The sequence below is a fragment of the Vicia villosa genome, linkage group LG7, assembly GCF_029867415.1.
Source record: "Vicia villosa cultivar HV-30 ecotype Madison, WI linkage group LG7, Vvil1.0, whole genome shotgun sequence".
Classification (NCBI taxonomy): Eukaryota; Viridiplantae; Streptophyta; class Magnoliopsida; order Fabales; family Fabaceae; genus Vicia; species Vicia villosa.
In genome coordinates, this window is record NC_081186.1 from 72,379,027 (window position 1) to 72,398,662 (window position 19,636).

At 32.9% G+C, this 19,636-nt stretch overlaps 4 protein-coding genes and 1 long non-coding RNA gene across 11 annotated transcripts in view; 4 read left to right on the top strand and 1 right to left on the bottom strand.

The window, feature by feature from the left end:
• Positions 1-3,069, top strand: part of LOC131619310 (UDP-glycosyltransferase 87A1-like) — a 42,080-nt gene extending 39,011 nt beyond the window's left edge. Inside the window, exon 3 of the mRNA XM_058890420.1 lies at positions 2,924-3,069. The gene's annotated coding sequence lies outside the window, so the exon portion shown is untranslated. The remainder of the gene's footprint in view (positions 1-2,923) is intronic.
• LOC131620780 (UDP-glycosyltransferase 87A1-like) lies at positions 1,289-3,069 on the top strand. The gene is made up of 2 exons (XM_058891938.1): positions 1,289-1,971; positions 2,044-3,069. The coding sequence occupies exons 1-2, from the start codon at positions 1,497-1,499 to the stop codon at positions 2,919-2,921; spliced, it is 1,353 nt and encodes a 450-aa protein (XP_058747921.1). The 5' UTR covers positions 1,289-1,496; the 3' UTR covers positions 2,922-3,069.
• Positions 3,070-6,396: 3,327 nt separating this feature from the next.
• Positions 6,397-7,006, top strand: LOC131619313 (UDP-glycosyltransferase 87A1-like). The gene has a single exon (XM_058890422.1). The coding sequence runs from the start codon at positions 6,509-6,511 to the stop codon at positions 7,004-7,006; it is 498 nt and encodes a 165-aa protein (XP_058746405.1). The 5' UTR covers positions 6,397-6,508.
• A 5,933-nt stretch (positions 7,007-12,939) lies between these two features.
• LOC131620784 (uncharacterized) lies at positions 12,940-16,546 on the bottom strand. Of its 7 annotated transcripts, none has more exons than XR_009289284.1 (5): positions 16,174-16,546; positions 15,829-16,102; positions 15,107-15,736; positions 13,969-15,022; positions 12,940-13,300 (listed from the first exon to the last, which is right to left on the bottom strand). It is a non-coding gene; the product is annotated as an uncharacterized LOC131620784 (long non-coding RNA). The 7 variants fall into 7 exon arrangements; XR_009289287.1 differs by lacking the exon at positions 12,940-13,300 and having other exon boundaries at positions 13,809-15,022; positions 15,829-15,956; positions 16,052-16,102; XR_009289285.1 differs by lacking the exon at positions 12,940-13,300 and having other exon boundaries at positions 13,809-15,022; positions 15,107-15,526; positions 15,644-15,736.
• Positions 16,547-17,577: 1,031 nt separating this feature from the next.
• Positions 17,578-19,379, top strand: LOC131617425 (UDP-glycosyltransferase 87A1-like). Its single transcript, XM_058888713.1, has 2 exons — positions 17,578-18,161; positions 18,313-19,379. Exons 1-2 carry the CDS (start codon positions 17,666-17,668, stop codon positions 19,200-19,202), a joined length of 1,386 nt encoding a protein of 461 aa, XP_058744696.1. The 5' UTR covers positions 17,578-17,665; the 3' UTR covers positions 19,203-19,379.
• Positions 19,380-19,636: the final 257 nt, after the last annotated feature.

Genomic DNA, 19,636 nt, shown 5'->3' on the forward strand with positions numbered 1-19,636 from the left:
AGGAGACATATTGAAAGAAATTACCAAATATTACCATGGAAAAAATATTTGGAACCAATAATATTTACAAACATTTAAGAGAAAATATTACCAAAAACATTAATGTTGAAAGAAAAAAATTACCGAAAAAATATTACCATGGAAAAAAAATTACCGAAAAAATTATATAAAAAAATATTGTTGAAAGAATATTTGAAAAATATAATATAAAAAAATTTAAGAGAAAATATGTTAAAGAAAAAAAAAAGAAAAAAAAAAAGGGGGGGTGTTGTCGCCAGGGGGGGTGGCGACAACACCTAAATTTTGAAAGCAGGCGCCAGGCCCACTGGCGACAACGTATTGGGCTCAGTGTTGTCGCCACCCCCCTGGCGACAACGTGGTGCAGGTAGCAAAAAAGTGACATTTGGGGAATTTTTTTGAAAACATGGTTATTTCTGAAATTTTTTTTAAATAACTTGTTATTCAAAAAAAAAATTCTATTATTTTTCGAAAAGATTCATGGAGCGTTCTTAATACGGTTTGGTCTATTAAGGAGTTGGTGTGGAGATGGTCTTTCACGGGGGAGATTACTCATCCCAATTGCAATTTCTACGATTTTTGTAAGGAACCGTTGTTTTTTCTATCGCAGGTTCAATTGGTCTGTAATTTCTTTTGTCGAGTTATATCTCGTTCTCTTGTGTAACAGGTTTTGAGAACCCTTAGTTCTCCTTATATTATATCTTGCTTACACAAAAAAAAAACCATTTATAACACGGAAAATTCTTAAGTGAACACGGACATAAGAAATTGCTTTACACGCAACCAATCATAAAATTTTAATTAATTTAAAAATAAATTAAGAGTTGTCTCTCTCCTTCATAATCTCAACCACCTCATGAATCTAATTAAAAACAAAATTAAAATTAAAATACAATTAAAAATTGCTTTTTTCGTATTGATTGTTCTTAAGAAATGAATTTAGGGTGGTTTACATGCAAGAATTTCTCTTATAACACACATAGAAAAGTCAACATAATAATAATAATTAATTTTTTATTTGTGGTTCACATTTATTTAATTTTTCTAAAATTAAAAGTATCCATTATCAAATTTCTAATAAAAAACACTTTAACTTTAATTTTTTATTATTGTTAATTCAAGTTTACACTTGATAAATTTTTAAGTTTACTAATAATATATTCATAAAGAATTTTGTGAAAAAAAAAAAAAAGAGAAAAATGAAAGAAGATGAGAAAAAGAGAATTGATTGGATACAAACCCATTTAACATTAACTTACCAGACGAAGTATCTTCGAAGTCAATAAAACACTTTCATTGAAATACTTAACAAATGTATTGATTCATTCCATCTTCTTTCACTCTCCCAAAAGTACAAAACATTATCTCCATCTTTGGAACCTCCAGATCCTTCTCAACCAACCATCACCACTCACGTGGTAGCTTAACCGTACCCAGGAAGTATCAAACCTCACAGCCATTCCTCTTCTAAAACTTCAATGGCTACTTCCTTCAACCACGTTGTTGCTATGCCTTATCCTGCACGAGGCCACATCAATCCCATGATGAACCTATGCAAGCTCCTTGCCTCCAACAACAACAATATCCTCGTGACCTTCGTTGTCACCGAAGAATGGTTAAGCTTCATCTCCTCCGAACCAAAACCCGACAACATAATCTTCCGTTCTATCCCTAACGTTATTCCCTCTGAACTCACTCGCAGCCGCGACCATCCTGCCTTCATAGAAGCTGTCATGACAAAGATGGAGGAACCGTTTGATGAGCTACTCAACCTACTTGAACACCCTCCTTCAATCATTGTGCATGATACTATCTTGTATTGGGTTGTTGGAGTTGGAAACCGAAAGAATATACCGGTAGCATCATTTTGGCCAACGTCTGCATCTATTTTTTCTATTTTCTTGCACCAACATCTTTTGGAACAAAATGGTCACTCTCTTTTGAAATTTTCAGGTAACCATATTCTTAAATTTGTTGATGATATATGTTAGTTCTCTATGTTTACTTTATTTATATTTAATACAGAAAAAGGCGATGAACGTGTAAATTATATTCCTGGAGTTTCCTCAACGCGCTTAGCGGAATTACCATCTTTTCAAAATAAACGAATGAAGCAGATGCTTTTGAAAGGTTTTGAGTGGTTTCACAAAGCACAGTGTCTTCTATTCACTTCAATTTATGAGCTAGAATCTCAAGCAATTGATACCTTAAAATCAAAATTGTCCATACCAATTTACACAATTGGTCATACCATACCATACATTAGCCTTAAATATAATCCCAAACTTTACACTGACAATAGCTACTTTGAATGGCTAGATTCACAACCAATTGGTTCTGTTCTTTACATAGCACAGGGAAGTTTTTTTTCAGCTTCAAGTGAACAAATTGATGAAATTGCAAGTGCTTTATGTGAAAGCAATATCCGATTTTTGTGGATAGCGCGTAATGAAGCTTCAAGGTTGAAACAAATTTGTGGAAACATGGGATTGGTTTTGGAATGGTGTGACCAATTGAGAGTGTTGTCACATTCTTCTATTGGTGGATTTTGGTCACATTGTGGTTGGAATTCTACTAAGGAAAGTGTTATATCTGGAGTACCGTTTTTGACTTTTCCAATTGTTTTTGACCAACCATTTAATAGTAAGATGATAGTAGAGGATTGGAAAGTTGGATTGAGAGTTAAAGAAAATGTTAAGGAAAATGTTTTGGTAAAGAAAAGTGAAATCGTAAAATTAGTATGTGAATTTATGGATTTGGATAGTGAGCTTACAAAGGGTATTAGGGAAAGAAGTAGAAAGCTTAAAAAGGTATGTTGTGATGCAATTGGAGATGGTGGCTCAGCAGACATTGATTTGAAAGCATTCATAGGTGATATAGTAATGCACTCCCCACATGCTTAAAGGACCACTTCCTGCAGTGAAGTCTCTATCTCAATAATATTTTGATGTGTAGTTTATTGGATTCAAATGTCCATGCTTATTAATATTCTTGTTTGTTTGTTATTTATTGTTATTGAAATAAATTATTCCAGTGGTGCATTGAAATGTATGATAAGACGGGTGAATAAATAATTTTATATGGTAATTAATTAGATCGCACAAGTAAATTTATAAAATATATTAAATATAAATAAGATAATAATAAGAAAAGTGTCGAATAAATCTCAAACAACCGTATGATCTAACAGAGTAATAATATAGTTCATATCAAAAAGATCTAATTTAGAGAAATTTAACTACTCGTTAATAAACTAATGAATACCATAAGTTGATAAGTCTCATCATCAAAATCTATGAAAGAATTTCTCTCCAATGACTCCAAGATGCTTCAAAATTTTTCCTTGAATATCCCTAACCGTCACTTTCTCTCTAAAATTTAGAACCCTTAAAAAGTTGGAAAGTGACCTTTAAATAGCAATTATGCGTGTTAGAAAACGCATCCAATCGAACTACGGTGTTAGAGAAGAACATGCCATGAAACATTATCTTGAACCCTAAACTGACTTAGGTGTTAGAGTGCTAACCATACAGGTAAATTATGAGATAGGTTGTAAATTATGAGAAGAACGTGTCATGAAGCATAGTTAGTACCCAAATTACCAAAGGGGTTCATTCCACCGGTGGCAAGTCCAAGCCCAAGGATTCATGGCTCGTGGCCAAAATCTATAAACAATGAGTAAGTTTTCTTCCATTGCAAAAGAACCAGATACATGGCAAATTTGTCCATCACATTTTCATTCATTTTAATACCATATATCATTCTTTGCGGAATTAATATTAGCAAACAATCTCTTTGTCGTCAACCTCACTCTAGTATCTAAGACAGGCGCAGAAGGAATTAAGTTAGGAACAGACTCACAACTTGTGGTTTGCCATATCAAAAGGGAGGAATAAGCCAATGACTTTTGTTATAGAAGAATGCTCTATATCTAGAATGATACATGTAAGTTCAACTTAAAATAGGGGTTGTGTTACTCAAAATTATTGAGAATGCACATAAATAGGTGTCCAACGAATCCCGAAATACTTCTCCATGGATTACAAGTCTAAAAATTCTTTCGAGAAGCCTTATATGTTTTACATTTAACCTAGTAAGAATGCGGATATTTCCAATTGATTTATTTAATACGGAATGCATAAGGATGTCGACATCTGATATCAAAGTGTTTTAGGATAATGAATTCATACATCGATGGATACATATACCCGGGGTCCCGTTGAGTTCTTCGTAATCAAAATACTTAATCATTGCCGTAAAAAATCCATATGGAAGCCATGACTATCAAAGCTATTGGACATCAATGGTATTAGACTTATGAGTATTCAAACTATAACAATTCCGATGAACAGTAACTCACTTTTGACAGTTATACGATTCCAGAAGATGATCTAGAATTGGGTCAATCACGTTTATTAGAAGTGGACAATAGAGTGGTTGTACCAGCCAAAACGTTCGATTAGTCTGATTACTCTTCATTTGACTTTACAAACCAATGGATGTAAACAAATAATACACCCTTCTACTAAAATGGCGGTTAGCAGACGTAAGGTGAAGCTGCTCCTAGGCTCGCAGGCAAGGGAGGATGAGAACTAAATTGCCTTAGATTTTCTTTCCCGAGGTCTTTTTGGCCGAAGGCTCCGCAACACGTTGGAGAACTTTTTTGAGAAAGGTAATTGCTTTGTGAATCAAATTTTGATGTCACCAAATTCTCTGCCAAAGTTTATTAGATCATCGTTGAATCTAAATTAAATTTTTGTGTGCCAACTTTTTACATTACATTAATCAACTTTATTTACTATTAAAAAGTAATGTTCATGTACTCTTCACGTGAGTACTGTTCATGATATTGTTCACCGTATTTGTGAATAGTGAATACATGTAGATGTAAGGAATGATATAGGTATAGCAATGCTGATTGCAGTAATAATGTTGTATAGAATCGTAAATTTACTTTTCAATTTATTTAAAGTTCCACGATATACTTTGGATCTGTTTGGTAAAAATAGCGGTTGACTGATAAGTTAGCTGATAGCTTATAGCTTATGGCTGATGGCTGATAGCTTGTAACTTATAGATGATGGTTAAGACTCATAGCTGATAAGCTAATTGAAGTGTTTGGTAAAATTAGCAGTTCAACTAACTTATAAATGAAAAATGACATAAAAGTTATTTATACATAATTATTTCATTTTAAATTAAAATAAATTATAAAGGATAAAAGTGAGTTTTTGTTAAAATAATAAGGATAAAAAAGGAAGAAAAAAAGATAAGGTATAAGCTATAAGTTAAAACGCTATTTAAAATAGCGTCTGAAAAATAAGCTATAAACTAGCAAAATAAGCTAAAAGCTCGTGATGACAAGACCGTTACCAAATAGTTCTAAATTGTTATTTGAGCTTATAAGCTATAAGACATAAGTTATAAGTTCAAAAATCTCTCTTATTAAGTAAACTCTTTAAACTCTTTAAGTACTTTTACAACTTTTTTTAAAAAAATAAATTCATGTCATTTAATTCTTAAAGTTTTTTAAATTCAATTGTCTAACTAATCGTTAGTTGGTTCAATGGTGATTGGCGATGAACTTGGTAGGGAGGACCACGATTCGATCCCCTGAAACTACGATCGGGAGGGGGTTAGAACCACTTGATGCTAGAACTGACCCCGAACCAGACTAAACCGGTGGTTTATGTGTTTTAAAAATTGGTCTGGTCATCAAACCTGTAAAGATATTGGGTCATTCGTTTATTGGTTGGGTCATTCGTTTATTGGTTGAACCACTAGGTTATTGGTCGAATCGCATGACTAGATCGGATTAAACCGGATAACTCGGATGAATAAACCTGTCTCTATTGCAATACTATATATTTATAAAATCGGTCAAACTGGATGACTCAATCTCTAAAAAATATCATAACACTTACAAAATTTTGAATTTTCAAAATATCATAATTTCACATGTTTATTCTTTACATTCAAATTATAAATATAATCATCACTCACAACATTATAATAAAAACTATAAATTTAAATAAATTTTGAACCAGGTCTAATAACAAACCGAGAAAATTGTTCCAAATAATGTTTGAATAAATTCTAATTATATTTTTATTTTATAAAAAAATCATGAAAATGACGTTGTTTTGTGAAGAAGAAAAAAACATGCATTTGAACTGCCAATTTTCTAAAACCGTCGATCCACCGGTTTTTTTAGTTTTAACCAATTTTCACTAGTTCAATAGCATATTCGATCCAACAATCAGACCAGACCGATGACCTATTCGATTCCCGGTCAAACTGGCCGGTTTGGTCCGATTTTTTTAACAATAAAAACAACTACATGAATCCAATTTGATACTTGCTACTTTTTTTACATTAAAGTATTTCAAAGTCAACAAAACATGTCATTGAAAAAAAATAGTATATAAAATTCTTAATAAACACTATCATTCTCTTTCACTCTTCCGAATACTGAACATTATCTCCTTCCATGGAAGCTCCAGATCCTTCTCAACCAACCTTCACCACCCACGTGGTGGCTGTTCCATACCCAGGAAGAGGCCACATCAACCCAATGATGAACCTCAGCAAATTACTCCTCTCCAACAACCCCAACATCCTCATTACCTTCGTCGTCACCGAAGAATGGCTCGGCTTCATCGGCTCCGAATCTAAGCCAAACAACATCCAATTCGCCACTATTCCAAATGTTATTCCCTCCGAAGAAGGTCGAGCCAACGACTTCGTTAACTTCCTCAAAGCTGTTGTGACCAAAATGGAAGAACCTTTTGAACGGCTACTCGACCGGCTTGAGCCACCACCGACCGTGATAATACACGATACTTACCTATTCTGGGTTGTGCGCGTTGCGAATCGGAGAAATATTCCAGTTGCGTCGTTTTGGCCAATGTCGACGTCGTTTTTTCTTGTGCTTCAAGCCGGGTTGTTGAAAAAATTGACGAAATTTACTATTTTTAGTCTGTATTAGCGCGCTTCAAGCCGGGTTGTTGAAAATTGAACTTCATTAAGCGCGCTGGAGGAACACTGAGCGGATCCTGCTGTGTAAAACTTTTATAACTTTGAAATGATGTATCTTTTGACCTGTAACTCCTTTTTAAGTGTCGTTTGAACCCCCATGAAGCTCTAATTGATGTCTTTCTAATAGATATGACTTGAAAACCTTTGAATATATTCTTGAAACCTTTTCTTGAATTGTATCGTTTGATGTTGTGATTGTTGTTGTGAAGTGAAACATTGTTGTATGATGATACAACATAGCGACATGAATGTGAAGTGATGAATTATTATAAAAGTAATGTTGTTTAGTCGATGTTGTGATGTGTTGTAAATGTTTGTTTTGTGGATGTCCATCATTGTGTCGCATCCATTGCATAAGTGTCTTTTAGCCTGAAAATGGCAACGACTATTAGTCTGAAAGATGGCAACGTATATTAGCTTGAAAATGGCAACGACGATGGCCCAAATGGCAATGTTTGAGACGAGAGTTTTACTCCAAATGGTACCACATGCATTTGCATAAGTCGAGTCGCATTTTGAATGTTTTTGATTATGATGTGAATGTTGTGATATGTTGATGATGTAGTTGTGTATTGAATATGTCAATGTAATTGGATAATGATATTGCCTTTTGTGATGAAAGTTGTTATAAGATGTTAGGTGATGAGAAGTGGTGAACTATGTATGATCTTTTCCTCGCTATAAATATTATCATACGTTCCTTTATACTGTTTGATATCTCACCCCTTCTTTTTGAATGTTACCCTTTATTGGTAACGTGCAGGTAACGACGTGGAGTAGCAATTTACCTTATAGCTCGAGTGAGTGTGTCTATGCTCTGATACGTAGCACTCGGGGAACGTTTGCGATGATTATTGCTTTATGTCGTTGTGTTTTGATTATGTTGTTACATCTTGTTGGATTTTGTTGTTGTTCTCTTGTGAGACATGTTGGATAGTTATTGCCTATTTGGCAAAGACGTTGTGATTTGGATTTATGTTGCTCTTTGAATTCCGCTGCGATATTATGAATTATTTGGTTTGAAGGTTTAATGAAGTATGATTCCTTCGTTATATGTGTTATATATCTATGATCATGAGCATGATTTGTGATGTGTTCTTAGTTGATAAATGTGACACCTCAAATCATGATGTTTGTTTAAAGATTTTGCACTCTGATTTTTTCTATTAATTGCGGGGTAGATTTGGGGTGTTACACCTGACGTTAACTACGAACTTGTGCCACCTGGGCGCCATTAACTATGAACTTGCGATACGTGCTTAATGTAGACTACACAGCCATCCAAGTTGAGGCGGAAAGCATCAATATCTTTTTCTGATTAATTGCCGGTGATATTGACGACCGACCTTCTCGGGAACATTCTTTGGAGACCGATATGACCCTTGAACTTGATCCAAACTCATTTCCCACGCTGAATTTTGAAATTTTCGAGGGAGTTGCAATTCTTGTTCGTGGAAAGGCGGTTGAGATGGTGAATAACCAGATCGCCTGAAGTGAATTGCCCTGTCTGTTTCCTAACACCACCATTTTTTAGATATGCAGACGAGGAAACAAAGGAATTGAACGACTTGAGCAGGTTCGCAGAGATCATTTAGATTAGACGGGTGATGGTGACTCCGATTCAATATTTTGTAGGTGTTGCGAATCGACATCGAGATCTGGATATGAAGTCATGGAAATTGTAGGAATTGGAAGTTGATTCTCACATAATGCGCCAATATTCTGTTACAAAACTAGAAACATAGAGGATTACGGAAACTACGACGTGGCGAAGCTTCATAAGCAGTACAACAATGTGATATCATGTATTTAATATTACGATCACGGTGCTTCTTTAACTAGGGATGTCGATCTTGAATTAGAGTTTTTTATCTTCGACAAACTCGACCTAAGGGATACCTGCATGGTTGGCACTCCAATATCCAAGTCAGTTTAGGATTCAAGATAATGATAGTGAATGTGGAGATTAGATATTGTGTATCTGAAAACCCTTTATGAAGGTATTTGTACCTTAGGCCTAACGAAGTAGGTTGGATAATGGACCTCGTGTTATTAGGCCTTTGGCCGGCGCGGAGCGGTGGGTCCCTAGCCATTGGTTGGCACAGAATAATGCTTAAGATAAACGATCTTTTTTCAATTCTTTAGTTGATGGAAGCATGTATCAACTTCACATATAGGACACACTTTATGTCCATTAACGTTGTACCTAGACAAATTATTATATGCATGAAAATTAATGATTGTGCAAAACAACATGGCACACATCTTAAAAGTTTTATCTGAATGTGCATTATCAACATCAACGCCTTCGTTCCAATTTTTTTTAAATCTTTAATCAATGGCCTTAAATAAACATATATATTGTTTTACTAACCAATATTTTATATTTCATTAACCAACTTTGTTTTATTATTACAAATTATTTTTAATATATGGGTGTTTATTAACCAATTTGATCACTTCATTAACCAACTATCTACATTTTATTAACCAATTTTATTTTATTATTAAAAATTATTTTTAATAGCTAAGAGATTATTAACTAACTTCATTACTTCCTTAACCAACTTTTTACATTATATTAATCAACTTTGATTTACTTTTAAAAAGTAATATTTATGTACTGTTCACGTGGGCACTGTTCACGATACTGTTCATGTTACTGTTCATTATTTACGTCATTGTTCACCATATCTGTGTACAATAAATATGGCGTAGGTGTTAGGTATGATGTAGGAATAACAATAATGCTGATTGTAGTAATATTGTTTTTTTTGTAAGCAAGATATTAATAATCGGGAGAACTAAGGGTTCTCCAACCTTGATACACAACAAACGGTTCGAGGCCGCCAACCTACGATATTACAGACCAATTAAAATTACAACATAAAAGACAAAAGATCTTTGTTAAATTCGTAAAAATTACAATTGGAATGTGCACGATATACAGTTTTTTAAAAAAAACTAGTGTGATACCCGTGCGTTCGCACGGGTACCCGCTGGTTTCGCGCATTTGGAATGAGAAAAATAAAATGTATTAATAAACAAAATTAATTTAGAAGAAAAGTTATAAAAATATTTAAAAAAATTGAATAGTAAAAATAAAAAGTAATTAAGAAAATAATATTGATATTATTGTAGATTGAATAATATAATTAAGGGTGCATTTAAGAAAAACGGTTATGTGAGACCACAACGTTTCTTTCTTCACAAACACGGGTATCGGTCAGGTACGCTCATTGGGTTGAGAAATTATTGTTTTTATATAAAAGAATAATCAAGTGTTATTTTATTAGTATGCAATAATAATTGAAAAGATCAATCATTCGACTTAAAATATGTTTTATCAACAGTAGAACAAAATGTGACCTGCATAAAGAATACACAACACAATGTCAATTGTCCAATGCAATAAACTTAGTTACATTTTCTTTCAACATATTAACATTGCTTCCCGTTAATATATTCAATCTTTTAATTAATAACTTCATGTTTCCGTTAATATTCAATAGTTTGGTCAATAACTTCATGTTCCCGTTAATATACAATATTTTGATTAGTAATATCATGTTTTCGTTAATGTTCAATATTTTAATTTGTAACTTCATGTTCTCATTATTATTCAATATTTTAATCAGTAATTTCATATTCCCGTTAATATTAATATTTTGATCAGTAATTTCATGTTCCTGTTAATATTCAATATTTTTATCAGTAACTTCATGTCCCCTTAATATTCCAACATTTAAATTAGTAACTTCATATTTCCTATTAATATTATATATTTTTATCAGTAACTTCATGTTTCCGTTATTAGTAAATTTATGTTTCCGTTATTATTCACGATTTTGATAAGTAACTTCATGTTCACGATTAATATTCAATATTTTGATCAGTAATTTAATATTCCCGTTAATATTAATTATTTTGATCACTAATTTCATGTTCCCGTTAATATTAATTGATTAAAATCAATTTACAAATCAAAAATATTATTCCATATATAAATATATTTGAATCAATCGTATAATTATTCCTATATATAAATAATTTTGTTTTGGAATTATCTATAAAAATATTTAAATCAATAGTAAACTTATTCTTGTTATTATTCAATATTTAATTAAATGTGTTAATATCAGTACCATATACGCGTATCATATAAGTAACCGTGTGTATCCATACTATATTATTTCGTATTTGGATGGAACTAACCCGTTAAAGTTTTAATTTTAATATTTTAATTATTTTATATTATATATATAGATAAATATATATTGATCATTGATGTCTGAAATATCATTAAAATCAAACGGTTTTTACAAAATGACATCCAAACACATTTAATATTATTCGATTTTTTGTGTTTTGCTATTTTTTTAATCAATTTATAATTTTAATTTGGATCGATTTTGTTTTGACACCCTTAATATTCTATAAATGCGATAAAAATAAATTAATATTTCAACTGAATGTTACTTAATAGATACAGAAGAGAGGTAATGGTATTCTTATTAACAAATATATATATATTAATTACCAAACTAATAAATAGATGACCAAAACGAACGCAGTAGCGGCGTGACATTGTTTGGAGGATATGGTAATCTTCGATGTCACTGTGGCTTCAAGAGTTCGTTATGTAATCGGTTTGAGAAAGAGATTGGTGTTTCGTGAGAAAAAGATTAGAGATTTTTGTCTTCGATGGAGAAACAATGTGTTTCGTGAATGGAGGGAGTCAAGAGTCAATTCTTACAGACGGCGCCAGTTTTGTCAAAGAAGTAGAAATGTATGAAGTGATAGCATGTAGTCTTAATGCGGTAGAGCAAGCTTCTGGTACGATGGAGGGGGGTTAACCTTCTACGCTCAAATCAGTGATCGAGTGAAAAAAATACGTTAAGATATTTTAGTAAGGTTTGTTTTTCAATAATTTTTAATCTAAATTTTTTGGTCATATGTTACCATATCTTGTATTTATGTTACCATCTTTCAAAAGGAGATATGAATTCCACTTTATAAAACATCTCATATATTGTATCCATCAGCATTAATTGTTTCGGTCTTTGGTAGAAAATCCACACATGCATTTTCATCGCAGAGCGTATAGTTGATTAAGATATCCTAATCCAAACCAAGCATATATTGAACATTAGCAATCAAGGAAGCATAACGATGCAATAACTCAGTAGGTTTGTGAATCATGCATGAATAATGCTAGTGGTTCCCAAGAAGCTGTGAAACCCCTGAACTCAAGTATAACTGTCATTTCTTATCACACATCTTCCTCCATCCCATCCTTCTCATTCTTTCCAATTACAATTAACATTTAGAACAATGGCATCCTCCTTAGATTCATTGCCAAGCCACCTAGTGGACCGCTTCATGGTCAATTTTGTGAATGCACACAAGGGGATCGAGATGGGGTTAACATTTTGATCGTGTATCAGCTATCTGCCAAGCTTTTGATATAAATCTGCACAAATCTCTCATACATAATCACTATAATTAGTAAAGCAACAACAATTGCAATCACTTCCTAAACCTATAAACAATGACTAATCTCCTCCAGAAAATTTGAAGGCATACAGGGAGGGTAGTCCCCTCCCGACTAAGTTTCTGTTAATATGAATCCGGATTCAAACCCTTAACAATGAATGAAACCTCTACCATAGCACTGATGGCCCAGCCAATTACATCAGATTAGAGCAAAAGATGAAATGTAACACAAAGTTAGCACCAGTTTTGTAACATTGGAAGAAAGAAAATGAGAACACCAATTTATTTTCCAAGATTTCATAGTAAGATTGAGTAAAGACCAGAAAGCCTGTCATTGTTTCCATTCCGGTTAAATAGTTCAAAAAATGCATTTAGTTTTCTGGGTATATTAAAAAATGTCATGTCATCGCATAAACATATGTTTGGAGCAGATCAGAATCACGTAGGACAATTTTTTTTAAAATACAACAAATTCTATATTTACAAACTAAAGCAAGCAAAGGCATATTTCTCCGTAGAGGATATCTGATTTCATCTTTGATGTCAAAAAATTTCCACCCGAAGCTTCAATAATGCCACTGTATGCATGCTTCCAGTTATCGTAGCGGTTCCCTGCGGACACCTCCAATGCGTCGAACCCTATAAAGATGTTGATGATTATCATTGCGTATCCGATACCCCAATGGTAGAAATTCCAGTAGGCTCTGATATTGTGATCTTTGTATGGCCTTAATAGCAGAGCGAAAACCTGAATTCAGTACCAAAAGTTTATCAGTCGCGTTACAATGAGTAGCATAACATAACACTTGTATATCAGTTGTTTCAGAAAACGATCAAGAACATATAAGGTCGTATAACACTTAATTGTAAAACAAATAGTTCAAATCTTGCAAGATATAAAAGTGGAATTTAAAGACAAGTTAAGTGAGCCTGTGCATTGACATCATGGGTGATTTTTCTTTTTTTGAGCTTTTCTTTCCAGTGGTATCATTAATTTCTGGATCCATTTCTTTCTCTTGTGTGGTGCTGAATTTTAGAATCCATGCTTGTTTATTTCACTGTGTAGGGTTTCTTCAACTTTACACTATTATTATATTATAACTTCAATAACTTCAATTATTATATTATAACTTCAAGCTACATCAATCATAGAAACTTCTCTACACCAATTCTTTACTGCAGTTAGTTTCTTAATAGCCGATGTAGTTAGAAAAGGTAGGATATTACAATGTATATAAACAATAGAAGAGAGGAGATGAGAAGAAATTTATCCAATCATTTTGAGAGAAATTTTATTGGATCAATTACAATGTATATAAACATTATTATTAGATAAATTTTATGTAGTTTTCACTAAATAATCTAAGCCCTTCCCGAAACTCAATCTATTTGTCCGTCGTAAAATGCAATTCTTACATTTCTCTTGGTTGAAAACCTTGTGCTGCATGAGCATGGGACAGCTGCAAAACATATCACCACTAATTGATTTCGAACCAGACTGACGCAGTGAACTCGATCGAAATCGACTAACCAAGCATCACATCGATAGATTACAAATTAAGCTAATGGAATTAAAAACCATATCAGGAAGCTGCTACCAGTGCATTGTTAAGACTCATATCAGGAACTACAATAACCGAACCCAGCCTTCTCAATCAACTTTAATCTGTTTTAGTGTGAGCTTCCTGCAATGAAAAGAAAAAGGTACATCTTGTTTATCAATTACAGGAATTTGTTGGTGTTGATTAACTCCTATTTCCTTTTAGGGGTTATTTCATCAAACACTCATGGTGAAATTCTGAAATATGGACATAAAGTCGAAATATCACATGAGTATTTTGCTGATTTTGAACACATGGACATGTTCAAATTGACCATATTGCAGACAGCATTTGAGTTTCGACATACTAAACTGCCAGGCATAAGTGTAAGGTAGTTGCCACAAGATTTTAACTCGAAAAATGGTCAAAGTGGACGATCAAAATACCTGCGCAGTGAGAACTGCAATGCCATTTTCAGTAGTTGAAATCCTAACCCGGTCTTAAATTACCTTGAGCATTCTCTAAAAATGAAGATGTCGAGCATACAATAATGGTGCAATGTTTCCGTAGTTTTGGATGACAAGGGACCTTAGGGAGACGACAAAGCCATCATCCATCCCTGAAATTGTCATTCCCAGGATCTTCCTATAACGATCTTCTATTGAGATTGGAGAGGAGGAACTTTTCGGTGACACTTCAATTTCGTCTCCACTTTAATATTGGCATTTGCTTGGCTCCTGTGCGTCTTATGTAATTTTTGTGCAGAATAAAACTTCAATTTTTCTTGTTACCCATGTTGGAAAATCTCAAGTTGGGATAATTATCTAGGCTACAAACTTAGCTTTAACATCTGACACAAACACAATGAGCTTGGCTACTGTTGCTCGCATCCACTTCACCTTACAATCCGGTTTCATCTTATTCTTCTTCTGCAATAGAGTAGTGAGTTAATCAAACCGTGAGGTGATGTGAAGATGAAAAGAGATGACTACACTAAGAGAATAGAAATTGACCATGGTCCGACGAACCAATGTGTGGCCAGTATCAAGAATAATTGTTGATTGAATCATCCACTTTTTCGCTATAAGGCAGACCTTCATAATGCTGCTATGCCGAAACATGTCGTCTCCGTATCAAAAACAGTCTGAACTCCCTGTCATGTGATTATAAGTTCGCAAGGAAGTATTATCATAGGAGAGCATAGGTCACTCATTTCTGTCAGTTATATAAAGATTCATATCGAAATTTACATTAGTTCGAAATTATGGTTACATTATAGATTCATACCGATCACATATCTAATGACCAACCTTGACCATAGCCAACATCTGTATCTATCAAAGCATAAACAGCGAGAATATCCCATAATTTCGATAAAATCTCTCTCTTCTCATAAAAAACCAATGTCCTATCAGTTTGAATCACGTCAATACCTGAAATATGAATCATTTTATGATGATAGAATCTTACTTTTCTACATGTGAAAACATTCAATAAGAGATATATATTCACAAATCTATTTGGTGTAGAGTTAACATCCATTGAATTACTTGTATCATCAATAACTACAGGTGCTGTGATAAATCTACCACTTTCCACGAGCGAAAATAATTGGCGACATCTTCCATTCAGCATATTTCGCCCTGAAAATACAAATTAAGTTATACAACTAATCGACGATCATTTAGATTGACATGTATACATTATTAAACTCAAATTGTGTTAAATAACTTACTTAGCCACCAATTCTACCATATCATCAAAACGACCCATAAAAAAATGTTCTATAAGTTGTTTTGAAGCAGTCTTAACAATCCAGAACATAGTTTCCATTGAGTGCAGAACAGCTTCTGCAGAAGTTAACTTTGAAGGAGGCCAAAGCAAATTAATTGAAGTGGATATTTGACAAATAATGGTAAATGGTTAGTGGTTAATAAGATATAAAAATGAAAACTTACAGAGACGAATTCCATCCCCAATTTTTCCGAGCCGATGATGAGTACCATATTCTATGCAAAAATCCACCATTAATCATCAAGTTATTCAATAAAAACGATGAAAAAGGGGGAAAAGTGAAAACCTAATGATCCAAGAGCAATGCCAAGGATGAGCAAAGCAATAGTGTAAGGAACTCTGGTCCCGCGCAAAAGGTGTATGCAACCGATTCCAAGAGCAAGACTGTGACCGAAGAAAATAACTGCATCAGAAGGATTTGAATTGAGGTTCTCTGAAGGTGAAGGAGCGGGAGCAGAAAGCAAAGAGGAACGTGATACTTGCTCCTCCATGATTCTATGCAAATGATGTATAAAAATGAAAGCGATAATGGTGAGGAAACTGTAAAGATGAAGAATGAAAGTGATTCATAAATATGAAAGGCATAAAGTCATTATTGTTGTAGCGGTTTAGAACGTGGATGGGCACAGAGATGAAAAAATCTGTAACTGCAACATGAGAAGAGGCAGAGGTTTAACGTTACAAATTTTGGAACTGCCGTAGCACACAAATATATTAGCATAAATTAGAGAATGACGTGGAATTTTGAGAGGATAGATGCTGATGTGGCAGCATGAGGATTGGGAAAATGGTAGACTTTTCTTATATGATAGATTATGTCATTTAACTCTTAAAACTTATTTAAATTCAATTGTCTTTTAAGTCATTAAATTTCAAATTTATTGAATTATTTTTGTTAAAAATTATGTCACACTTAAAATCTAAATCTAATTCATAAACATTTTCAAAATTATCATACACACACACAAAAGTCTACCATTTAACTTGTGTAGACTTCCGCAATAATAATAATTATCTTACATTTGAATAATTTTTTTAACTTAAAAAATATTCATTAACAAATTTTTATCAAGATGTGGACTTTTAAATCAAATTTAGTTTAAATTATTTATTATTGTTTATTCGAATTTACAATATAATTTTTTAAGTTTTTAATAATATATTCATAAAAAATTGTGTAAAATAGGTATAAAAAGTTTAGTGTATATATATATATATATATATATATATATATATATATATATATATATATATATATATATATATATATATATATATATATATATATATATATATATATATATATATATATATATATATATATATATATATATATATATATATATATATATATATATATATATATATATATATATATATTATGGTCCTTAAATTAAAAAAAAAATTCATATCATTCCTTTAACTTAAAAAAAATAATATCTTAATTCTTTTCATCTAATTTGCAACAAAATTTCAATATAAGTTATTAAGGAAGAATTAAAGAATTAATATAATTTAACCGATTATACAATAAAAATTCTTTATTGTTTGAAAGTGTAAAAACAAATCATATTCTTTGTTATTTCTCTATATAAAAAAATAAAACAACTACATGAATCCAATTTGATACTTGCTACTTTTTTTTTACATTAAAGTATCTTCAAAGTCAACAAAACACTATCATTGAAAAAAAAAAATAGAATCTAAATAAACACTATTCTAATAGAAACACTATCATTCTCTTTCACTCTCCCGAATACTGAACATTATCTCCTTCCATGGAAGCTCCAGATCCTTCTCAACCAACCATCACCACCCACGTGGTCGCCGTTCCATACCCAGGAAGAGGCCACATCAACCCAATGATGAACCTCAGCAAATTACTAGTCTCCAACAACCCCAACATCCTCGTTACCTTCGTCGTCACCGAAGAATGGCTCGGCTTCATCGGGTCCGAATCTAAGCCGAACAACATCCAATTCGCCACTATTCCGAACGTCATTCCCTCGGAGGAAGGTCGAGCCAATGACTTCGTTAACTTCCTCGAAGCTGTTGTGACCAAAATGGAAGAACCTTTTGAACGGCTACTCGACCGGCTCGAGCCACCACCGACCGTGATAATACACGATACTTACCTATTCTGGGTTGTACGCGTTGCGAATCGGAGAAGTGTTCCAGTTGCGTCGTTTTGGCCAATGTCAGCGTCGTTTTTTCTTGTTCTTAAACATTATCATCTTTTGGAGCAAAATGGTGATTACCCAGTGCCCGATTCAGGTTAGTTACTTTTCTTTTCTATTTTTAAGTAATTAATAAATACAATGATTATTTAAAACTAAACTATAATAGTAAACAATAGTTTTAGATTAGAATAATTTAGTGAACATTTTTTTAGTGTTTTGTTTGTGTTTTTTTATTGTTGCAACAGAAAATGGTGATAAACGTGTGGATTACATTCCTGGAAACTCATCCATTCGTCTCCTGGATTTACCGCTCAAAGATGCAAGCTTTCGTAGTCGTAAGTTATTGCAATTAGCTTTGAATAACATACCATGGGTGAAGAAAGCACAATATCTATTATTCCCTTCCATATATGAAGTTGAACCTCGAGCTATTGATGTTTTAAGACAAGAATTCTCTATACCGGTTTACACTTTAGGCCCTACTATACCTTATTTTAGTGATAACCAAGTTGCATCTCTAAGCATCAACCATGACTACATGAAGTGGTTAGATAATCAACCATTTGGTTCTGTACTATATGTCTCACAAGGGAGTTTTCTTTCGGTTTCAAGTGAACAAATTGACGAAATTGCTAATGGTTTACACCAAAGTGGTGTTAGATTCTTGTGGGTAATGCGTGGAGAAAGTTCTAAATGGAAAAACATTTGTGGTGATAAAGGGTTTGTTTTGCCATGGTGTGACCAATTGAGGGTTTTGATGCATAGTGCTATAGGTGGTTTTTGGTCACATTGTGGGTGGAATTCAACTAGAGAAGGTTTGTTTTGTGGTGTGCCTTTTCTTACCTTTCCTATCATGATGGACCAACCCATGAATAGTAAGTGTATTGTTGAGGATTGGAAAGTTGGGTGGAGGGTGGAGAAGAAAGTTAAAGAGGATGATGTTTTGATTAGAAGAGATGAAATTGCTGAACTTGTTAGAAAATTTATGAATTTGGATGATGATGAAGTGAAGGGTATGAGGAAAAGAGCAAGAGAGCTTCAAGAAATATGCCAATGTGCAATTGCAAGTGGAGGGTCCTTAGAAAATAATATGAAAGAATTTCTTAGTCATATATTAGATGGAGCCAAATTATAGAGTTTAATATTTTATATCATTTTAATCTTTACTTTCTTTTTGATGAAAAATTTGATCCTCCCTGGTGTATCTTCTATAATGCTAGTAAATTAAATATTGTGTTCTTCAAAGTTTGAGATCTATATTCATAATGTTCTGTTTAGTTCTAAAAGTCAATGAACAATTGAGATATTCCTATATGTTCATGGTGCATAAATAATTTTAGCCTTATGTTAAACCCATTGAACTTATGTTCATGATGCATAAATGATTGTCTATCCTAAACATGTAGGGGATACTTTACTTTGATTCATGCATGACAGATTTTTAATGGAAGACGGAAATTAACCATAATTATATTACGAAATGCATAATGAGTGATGCGGCAAAATCTTGAGTGTTCTATTTCCTTTTGTCTCTCACATATCTTTCTTCAATCACACTTTTTGGTTATT